At 54.1% G+C, this 9,977-nt stretch overlaps 1 protein-coding gene across 2 annotated transcripts; it reads right to left on the bottom strand.

The window, feature by feature from the left end:
• Positions 1–288: 288 nt before the first annotated feature.
• Positions 289–8,241, bottom strand: CENPV (centromere protein V). 2 transcript variants are annotated; one of them, XM_031469466.2, is made up of 5 exons: positions 7,840–8,241; positions 5,899–5,997; positions 4,599–4,668; positions 1,577–1,691; positions 289–667 (listed from the first exon to the last, which is right to left on the bottom strand). In XM_031469466.2, the coding sequence occupies exons 1-5, from the start codon at positions 8,208–8,210 to the stop codon at positions 543–545; spliced, it is 780 nt and encodes a 259-aa protein (XP_031325326.2). In that variant the 5' UTR covers positions 8,211–8,241; the 3' UTR covers positions 289–542. The 2 variants fall into 2 exon arrangements, with proteins under 2 accessions (XP_031325326.2, XP_064351358.1); XM_064495288.1 differs by lacking the exon at positions 1,577–1,691.
• Positions 8,242–9,977: the final 1,736 nt, after the last annotated feature.

The raw sequence follows: 9,977 nt of genomic DNA, 5'->3' as shown, positions 1-9,977 counted from the left end.
CCGCTTCGCGTCACGTGTATTTTACTGCAATTTTTAAAAAAGAAATTAGATGAGATCTACCTTAAAAAACAGAAGACGCCGGTCACCCAGTCACACTCCCCCTGCGTCTCCCGTGACCAGCCCCCTCCTCTGAACCCCCAGGCTCACGGATCTTTCCGACGCTGGCCCCGACACCTGACAACGGCCCATCCGGCTCCTCGTTTGGCTGCGAGCATCTTACCGGTGCTCAGTAAGCATCTGCTGTAAAACGACGGCCTTAGAAGCAGAACCAAAGTACAAAGAAAATGATTAACCACAGTAACTGCTTTAATGTTAAAAATATTTATTTTTCTAAAAGATTACACAAAAATCGGGAAGAAATAGAAGGTTGTCAACTAGCCTATGTCAAAATCTGAGCTGAGGAAGGACAAGAGCTGCCTGAAGACACTGGCGGCTGCAGCAAGCCGCAGAGGCCGGTGACCTGGCCGGTGGGGCCACAGCCGGGGGCGGCGGGGACAGCGGGCCGGGGGCCGGCGCTCCACCTCCCAGGACGGCGGGCGGGCTCACTCCTTAGACATGTTCTTGATGGTCTTGTGCTCCTTCATGGCCTTTTCCCAGTCACTGCCGTTGAACTCCTCAACGACCACGCTCCGCACAGTGCCCTCGTCCAGGCAGTGGGGGGCGATTCCTGCAGGGGCGGCACAGAGAAAGCGCCCCGGCAGGAGTGAGACCAGGCACGGACAGGCTTTGGGACAAACCCGCGCCTGCCAGCGTCCTGCCAGCGTCCTGCCAGTGTCTGTGCGAACCAGGCTCTCTGAGTGACCCTCCGGCCCCTCCATCTCTCACATGGGGGCCCGACTTCCTGGACCAGGGATGGCCACGGCCGACATCACTCAAACAACGCTGGGAGCACAAAAGAGCAGAAGGACTCAAGCCTGGAGCCGTCACTGGCGGGTAGCCTGAAGAATTCACTGGCCTTTCCCAGGCCTTGCCCAGGGTAACTCCCTGGGCACTAGCTACTCCCATCTGTGCAGATTTTACTCCCCAAACGCCATTCCTGAGCCTCGGGTCGGCAGGGAGGACTCCACACGACAGATGAGGATGCACAGGAGCTGCAGGGTGGTGTCACAACCACCCCCACCCTCCATGGGCTTGGGGCGCCACAGTGGCTGCAGGTCCAGAGGCTTCGTCTGCACAGGGAGCGAGACTCCAGGAACACCTTCCACTGCGACTCCCTCCAACTCACACCGCAGCTGGGGTCAGGCGGCCTAAGGGCTGTTCCCCACCATCCCAGCAGGACCTGAAGGGGGCCCTGGGCTCTCCGGTCTGTGTTCTGAACAGTCTGGCCTCCGGCACTCCCTTGTGCCCCCAGGCCTCTCCTCTCCCTCCCCTCTCCACCCGCAGCATCGGCCCAGCCGCACCAGCATGATCTCCGAGGGCCAGGGCCAGCTCACGGCCCATCGTTCGAAAAGAGGGCCCTGCTCCTCTAAAACAGGCCTGTGAGGGGGCCCAGCTGCCTGGGCAGGAGCCAGTGCCACCTTCCCTACCACATCTCGGCCCCGGCAGGCGGGCGGCGCAGGGCATGGTGCGCACGTACCGAAGCCTCCGGGGTTGGAGCGGGGGGAGTAGAAGCTCTGGACGCCGCATCTCTTACAGAAGGTGTGCTGCGCCTTGTGGGTGTTGAACGTGTACGTGGTGATGCTGTCGGCTCCCTGGGGCAGATGGACGAAGAGGCTCTGCTGTCACTTCAGAAACACAAAGCCCTCTCGCCAGGCTCTCGGGATCACGAGCGCGTCCAACCTGAGGACAGGCCCGACGGCACGGCCCAGACACACGTGGGTCTGGAGGGCGACAGCTCAGGGCCCCTCAGGCCGGCTGCACACACCACCCCTGGCCTCAAGCTCTCCTGTCTCCCCGGCCTGAGTGGGGGGATGTCAACCGAGGGGCTGGCCCCCAGTGTCCCCAGACAGCCTGCTCAAGGCCTCGAGAACACACTGGCTGGACGCGAACTCATCCACAAAGAACCAACTGGGAAAGGATCCCGCCAGGCGTCACAGACAGGGGGCTACTGTCCTCAGTGGACAATTCGAACAGGGAAAACGGATCTCTCTCACCAAGGACGCGATATTCACTCTCATGAAATGCACCGAGGTATTTTTCACTGTCAGGGGCAAACATTACAGTTAGCTACCTCGGCACTGAGTGTGCGGAGAAACACGCATTCTTGTGTGTAAGTCGTGGGAATGTAAATTCATAAGATTTGGGAACATCCACCAAAATTTAAAAAGTGCACATATTCTTTCACACATCAACTCCACGTCTAGAAATGTGCTCTACAATTAAAATTCCGTATTTTACCCAATGACGTGTATACGTAGATGTTAACACGCCATCTGAAAAGGCTGAACACTAACAATCACAGGCCTAAATGGAGCCCCCACAAGTTCTGGAAAGAATGAGGCAGCGCTACTTACAAACACTAATGAGACCATCCCTGGGGTCCCAAAACCAAGTGAAAAAGCAAGGCTTAAACAGCCCGTGCAGCATGCTACCACTCCTGACTTTAAACAGCATGTATCCTGGCACGTGCATTAAAAGAAATAACCAAGATCCACCTTGGGGAGACACGGGGTGGGTGGTCTCCTGAGCCCCACCCCAGGGGAACAGCCCTCAGAGCTCCGAGCTGCGTGGAAAGCCGCTCCGAGGGGCCTCTCCTCCCCCCGCAACCAGCACAGCACAAAGAGCAGCCAAGTGGGCCCAAACCACCCAGAGTTAGCTGTCTGCACACTTTTCCCCAAGAAGCGGTCAGGAGGCACGAGGAGCCGACCACCCTCCAGCCCCGGGACACTGCTCAGCTCCTTGGAATGTACTGAGCATGTGCCCCCTGCACCGCACATGGCCGAGGCCCGAAACGCTCTTCCTACCAAGACCCCACACACCTCCATCACCGAAACCTACAGGTCCCCAGAGGGGCCTTCCTAACCCATCCGACCCAGCCCCGCGGCCATCCTCCATTACGCGGCCCGCCTTCACTCTCTACACAGCGCTTCCGGCCCTTTCCTCACCCATCCGTCTCCCTCCATGAGACAGAAGCTTCTGGAGGACAAGGGCCTTGTCTCTGATGTCACCTGCCGGGTTTCGGCTGAACAGTGCCCAACACACATCAGGTGCCCCATAAACACTGCTGAATCAAGGAGTGAGTTCTGAACTTAATTTAAAAGAACAGAAAATTGCTCCTTCAACAGGCTGGGCCAAAGCAGAGAACAGAGCTCTGGGGTACCGGGGAAATGACTGATAAGCAGGCCCATGGAAGGGAAAAAAAAGAGAAATTCAATTCCAAGACTGACAGCCAACAGCCACACCCAGCGTCTTCAGGAACCACCTGCACGGGTGCTCGGGGCCACAGCCCCCAGCGGGCATTCTTCTGGGTTCACAAGAAAGACAGGAGGTCCGCTGTCCACCTGCCCCCGCCAGACACGCAAGCAAAATCTCAAGGGCAGACGAGGAACAGGAGACAGACTGGCCCAAAGCGCCTGGGATTAAATCTCAGTTAGCCTCTCCTCCCTGCATGTCCACTCGATGCCAAAGCCACGAGGCTGGTCAGACGTGACCAGAGGCGGCTCCGGGAGGTCCTCCCGAGCTAGTGCGGGACGCCGCCACGGACCGACCGCTGCGCTGGAGCAGAGAGGAGCCCGGGCCAGCCCACCAAGCAGGGTGCCCGCCTTGTTTAGCAGTGTGTATTCCTTCACCAGAGAGTTCACTTCTAAGAGAACTGACCCAGAGATAGAATTTCTAAACTGTCAAAGATTTATATACAAGGAGACAGCATTGTTTATAACTGAAAAAAAAAATTGCACTCAACCTGGAAGTTCAAATGTAGAAAATTGCCTGTGGTACATTCATACAACAAAACATGCGGGGGGAGCGTACAGAGCAGGGGCAGAGCGCGCGCTCAGCATGCATGAGGTCCTGGGTTCGGTCCCCAGTCCCTCCATCAAAATAAATAAACCTAATGACCGCCCCCACAAAAAGAAACCAAAAGCAAAAAAGCAAAACAAAATATGCTGCAAACACAGGCATAATCGTTTAAGTAAACCAAGAAATGGCAGTCGGGGAGGAAGAGGTGGGGGCTGAGGGACTGTGGAGGGAGACCTCGCTGTATATGCACCTCTGCACCTTTCACATTTTGTACCAAGCACCAAAATTTCCCCCAAATAAGAAAGTTAAAATTTTTTAATCATTTCTTTTTCACTGGGAAATGATAAAAGGCAATTATACAACAGCGAAAAAGGTAAAATTCTGCTTTAGTAGAAACACGTGTGATACATTCAGATGGGCTCACCTGTGCACGAGATACTACGTGAGGACACGCCCCAGCGCAGCAGAGGCTGCCTCTGGCTGAGAGGGTCTGGGTGGGCTTATTTAGTTTTTGATTCTCTGTTTGTACATGTTTCCACCATAATATCAAACATGCATCCAAAATGTAAAGGAGAAAGATAACATAACGTTTTAAAAATAAGCCTGAAACCTGGGTGATGAGGGAAAGTAAAGCTCCCAGGGGCCCCCGACGGCTCCCCACCCTCTTGCAGGCCAGGCCCCGCCCCCGCCCCAGCACCCACCTTCAGGAGCTTGAAGCGAGAGGCAGGGACGATGAAGTGTCTATTCTGCTTCTTCTTGCAAATGCTGCAGCTACAGAAAGACAAGAGCAGACCCCACACCGTGACGACCATCTGCACCCCTGAGCACCTGGGGCCCTACCTGCCACGTCCTGACAGCCAGCTGACCCCCGGGGAAGCCCCTCTGAGCGCCACCCAGGGGAGGGCAGCTCGGGCAGGTGGGCTGACCGCCTGGGCCTCTGCTCCGCTGGTTTTCCCCTCAGAAAAGCAGGACCAGAAGAACCACGCTCCAGCCCGGTCCATGACAGCACAGGGAACCGCTGGATCCTGGGACACTTAGAAAACAAGCATCAGGCAGAGCCACAATCCACTGCCTCTGCGGAAGCCTCACCAGAAGTGGACGGGGGGGCTAGGATTCCCTCCTTCCTCATCTGCACACCACAGAAAGCCCAGCTCCCTGTCAAACAGGCCTCAGAATTACATCTTAGACTTAAATCTAGGTCCCTTCTTTTCAGTCCACCTTGTAAAAAATCCTAATTGCATATAGACTCCTCTAAAAAATTACTCCACGGTGCTGCTCTTCAGTCTGGACTGCACTGTCAGTCGCCCGGTCAGTTCCCTCCTGGAGGAATTCCATGGTATTTATTATCACATAGAATTCAGGTGCCACACCACCTCGGGGCAGAAAGGGCTGGGTACTCTTGAGTAACTAGTTCCATGCCAAGTGTGGGCCCCCAAGTCAGAGCCTGCAGTCCCTGTCCCATCACAGCAGCCAGGCAGGGCTGGCAGCAGGCCCCACAGACCCTGGGAGCATCACCCGCCTCACCTGGAGGAACGGGCCCAGGTGGCGGGGAAAGCGGTGAGCTTCCAGGTGGACATGCCCTCACCTCGCCAACTCCGGACTCCCAAGGACTCTGCCTGAGGCTTTTCATCAGCGCCCAGCCAGACAGTCTCCAGGTAACCACTCCCCACCCCAACCCGTGGCACTTGTCTGTGGGGGACACTGCCAGGCACAAGCCTCCGTGTCCCCTGGGGCTGGGCTGTGCTGCAGGACCGAGCTGTGTCTCTGTTATTTTTAGCCTCCCCATCTCTAAAACAAATGTTATTATTGAAAACATCTAGCACGTACAAAAAGAAAAAGAACAGAACACGAACCCTTACATACCCATCGCCCGATTCTGCCAATTACCAGATGTCACCAGTGTTGCTTCACCTGTACCCCGACTGCCCAGGCAACGCTGAGGCACCCTCGCCCTTTAACCCTTACGTCCTCGTAAGCCACGTGCAAAGAGGGAACACTCACTTGCAGTCAAAGATGTGCAGGTCTGCTGAGGCCCAAACTTCAAATCGAACCGCTCCACAGTGGCAGCCTCCAGTGTGTTTCACCAGGCCCTGGTATTCGCTGAATGGAACAAAAATCGGGAAGGTAAGGGTCATCTTAGTCTTAAGAGCCAGGCCATTGTTGAAAGAAAGAAGCAAGACAGGACAGAAGTCTTTACAAGACAACCAGACCCACTTCTGCTTTTGAGGAGGGACCGTAAGGATTCGGCACCTTCTTTGCCCATGAGCTCTGCTTTCCATTTCTTCTATTTTGTTAAATCTCAGAGCAAGGCATTCCAAAAGCATGGGAAAGGGGAACTGAGTGGAGGATCCTAATCCAGCCACCTGAACACTTTTATTTATATGGCAGATACTAAGATTTTTTTAGCAGTTAGGCACCAGGGAGAGCGCAGTGAACAGGACACAGCCGTCGTGGCTCCCGGCCGTACAGACCTGACGCAGCCATCAAACAAATTAAACCCAAAAATATTTACGTGACTGGGATAAAGCTGGTACAGGCTGCTGTGAACAAACCGAGCCTAGTGGCTCGGAAGTGCCTTCTGAGAAAGTTAACAAAAGGCTCCCCTCTGGTATCTCGCATATACGTGACTTTACAGAGCTATCCATACATTACAGAAAATTTTAATCCTCTTAAAACTTACTGTATGTGAGTCAGGCCCTTAACTGAACATTATTAAGACTTGACAAATATCATCAAACTGCCTTCCCAAAGGGCTGAACACTCTTGTCAGTAATGAACGAGAAAACATTCCACTGAAACTTCTCAAGCAATAATTGCAGGAACACTAGCTTGCTACAGTTTTAATTTGCATTTATTTGGTTATTAAGACTGAATATTTGTTTCTGTACAAGCTGAAGCCGTTAATATGATGTCTGTTAAATTTTTTCTGCATACACAAATAATGAACCGTGTGAAAAATTCACAGTACATTTGATAGTTAAAAATGAAAGTCTCCTAACTCCCAAAGGAATCCACAGCTAATTATTTGCTAACGTTCCTGCAGAGTTTTTTTCCATACAATAATGTTTTAACAATAACTTGAAGAGTTATATATATTTTTTAATTTAGTGGGTTTTGGTTTTTCAACAAATATATGTAACTCGCACCAATCTGATAGGTTTAAAAAAACTCCTTTTTTATGTCAACACTTAAAAATCTTTTTCTTGACCACTTGCCAGTTTGTTTTGAAGTAAAAGTTTACTTCAAATTTGAGTTTCACGTTTCTGAGATCTTTCTACCTCCAACACCAAGCAGGAGCTGCGCAACTTAGGGGCTGAAAATGCGGGATGAGGCACATAAAAGCTGCTCAGCCAAGATAACAACCAGAAAGTGAACCACAAGGAAAACCAAATATTCCACCTCTGAGAAGACGCATCCTAACGGAGAGAATTTCTTACGGGACAAGAACAGAGACATCCTGTTCAAGAAAAGGAGTAATCTTCAGGTTGTTATGCAACTGTTAGGCTGTTTTGGTTTTTCTAGCCTAAGATGATGGATCCTGAGGCAGAAAGGGCGCCCCAACACTCCGCCGCCGCACGACTGTTCCGAGGGCTCGGCCCTGCCTGGACCCCCACCCCGAGGGCCTCGCCCCCGTCCCGACCCCCGCGCGGGTCCGGCGGGTCCGAACCCCCATCGGGTCCGCGCCCCCCCCCCCGGCGTCCGCGCCCCGCCGCCCGGCCCCGCGCAGCCAGGCGCCAACAGTAACGGGGTCCGGCCCCCGGCGGCCCCCCGCTCGCCGGCCCCCGCGCCCCCGCCCGCCGCTCCCCGACACACGTGCGCACACACAAAGCGGCCCGAGGACGTGGCCGCCCGCGAGGGCCTTTGTCCGGCCGGCCGCGCAGCCGCCCGCGGGAGCCGTTACGGGCCCGCGCCGGCCCGCGCCCGCGGCCGCGCCGCACTCACTAGGTGTCCAGCAGCAGCTTGGCGGCGCCCTCGAAACTCAGCCTCTGCCGCTTCTGGAACGTCTCCCAGCGCTCCCTCTGCTCCCCCAGGTCCAGCTCGGACGCCGAGGGCGCCGCGGGCGCGGTCGGGGGCAGCGGCGGCTCCGGCGGCGGCTCCCCGGGGCCCGCCTCCTGCGCCCGCGGCGACGAGGGCGACTGCCGCTTGGCCGACGGCTGCCTCGCCGCCGCCCGGCCCCCGCCCCCGGCCTGGCCCGCGGGCCGCCGTGCGCGACCGGTGCCGGAGGCCGAGGCGGCGACCGCGGGGGCCCTGGAGGACCCTGACCGGTTCTGCCCGCGTGGCTTGGCCGCCGCGCCGCTCCTCGCCCGCCGCATGGCTCCCGCAGCCTGGCGCGCAGGCCTTGCCGCTGCGCGTCCCCGCGGCGCGCGCCCGCTGCCCCACCGGCCCAGGGGGCGCTGCGCCCGCCCGCCGCGGCCCGACCCCAGCCCAGATCCGCACCTGACCGGGGGCCCCGCGCACCGCGCCGACACCCGCCAGCCGGCCCGCCCGCCCGAGCTGCAGGCCCCGCGGGACCGCGCCTCGGGCCTCCGCTGCCGACGCCCGAGCCTACTTGCACCTGCCCTGGCGCCGCCGTGCCCTCTGCACCCCGAGGGCTCCTTCCTACCTTCCTGAGTCCTGGGTCCCCCTGAACCCACAGCCGCATCCAAGCAGCCGGTCTGGGGCACCTGCACCTCCAAGACCGGGACCGACCTGGCGGGAGTGCGCCCGCGTGAGCTAACGTGCGTAACCGGCCAGGCACCTGTATCTGCCGGGCGAACAGCAGCTGCAATCAGAGGTCTTACACGTGGCCTTTCCTGCGGGATGACAAAACAGCATCTCCAGGATCTCGATGGTCCACAGATCTTTTAAATGTAATGAACGAATGAACTCCGCACAGCACAGCACCAAAGGTTAAAGACAAAATCAAGAGAACCACTGATGGAACCCAAATATTTTCCGAACCATTTTTGTTGCTCTCTTTTATTCATATCTTCAAAGAAATAACATTTTCTTTTACTCATTTTTCTACTTTTTTGCTTTCTACTTCCTTAATTTCAACTTTCCTGTATTCTGTTTTTATCTGATTGTGAGTTTAATAGTTTATGGAATTAAATACATAGTTCCTTTTTCCAGTATTTTCAGTAATAAAGTATTAACAACAGTAAATTTTCCTCTGAGTATAGCTTTAGCTGTATGCATTAGGGTGTCACTGTATAGTTTACAGACAGCAAAATGCACATATCTGAAATATAGTTTCTGTAACCACCACCATTTCAAATAAAGAACATTTCCAGCATTCCAGAGAGTTTGTCTCAGGTGGAAGAAAACAGAGGGGACCACCATTCTGACTTCTGTCACCATAGGTTAGTTTTATCTATTCTTAAACACTGTTTAAAAACAGCAAGTACTCTTTTTTTTATGTCCGACGTCTTTCACTCATGTTTGAAAATCGTGTTGTTCTGTGTATCATGCTTTTTTTGTTGTGTAGTATTTGATTCACGAACATACAATTTATTCTCCTGTCGATGGACATTTGGGTTGTTTACAGTTTGGGGGCAGTTATGCATAAAGCTGCTAATTACATTTGTGTACTCATTTGCCTTTTTGTGAACTCATTTCCATATACACATAGGAGTGGAATTGTCAGGTCATAGATTAGCAGTATGTTTTTGTAAGATCTGCGAAACAGCTTTCCAAAGTGCCTCTACCACTTTATGCTCCACCAGCAACATGAGAGTCACAAGTGTGCCACACCCTCACAACACCTGGTACTGTCAGTCTTTTTAAATTTAGCCTCTCTGGTGGGTGTGCAGTGATCTCTCTTTGTGGTTAATTCCTGCATGTCTTTAACAGGTAGTGATGCTGAAGCACCTTATTGACCATTTGGATGTCTTCTTTGTAAAGTGCCTGTTGACAGGCACTAATTTGGCTTGTTTGATGTATAGGACTTCCTTATGTCTGGGTGTGAGTTCTCTGCCAGACATACATATTTAAGACATATTCTCCCAGTCATGGCTTTCCTTTTCACTTCAATATCTTTTGATGAGTGGAAATTTTTAATTTTGAAAGGATATTTTCTTCTGAGAAAATTCACCTTGTGA

This window comes from Camelus dromedarius, chromosome 16 (assembly GCF_036321535.1).
Source record: "Camelus dromedarius isolate mCamDro1 chromosome 16, mCamDro1.pat, whole genome shotgun sequence".
Classification (NCBI taxonomy): domain Eukaryota; kingdom Metazoa; phylum Chordata; class Mammalia; order Artiodactyla; family Camelidae; genus Camelus; species Camelus dromedarius.
This window is presented reverse-complemented; position numbering and strand designations above follow the sequence as displayed.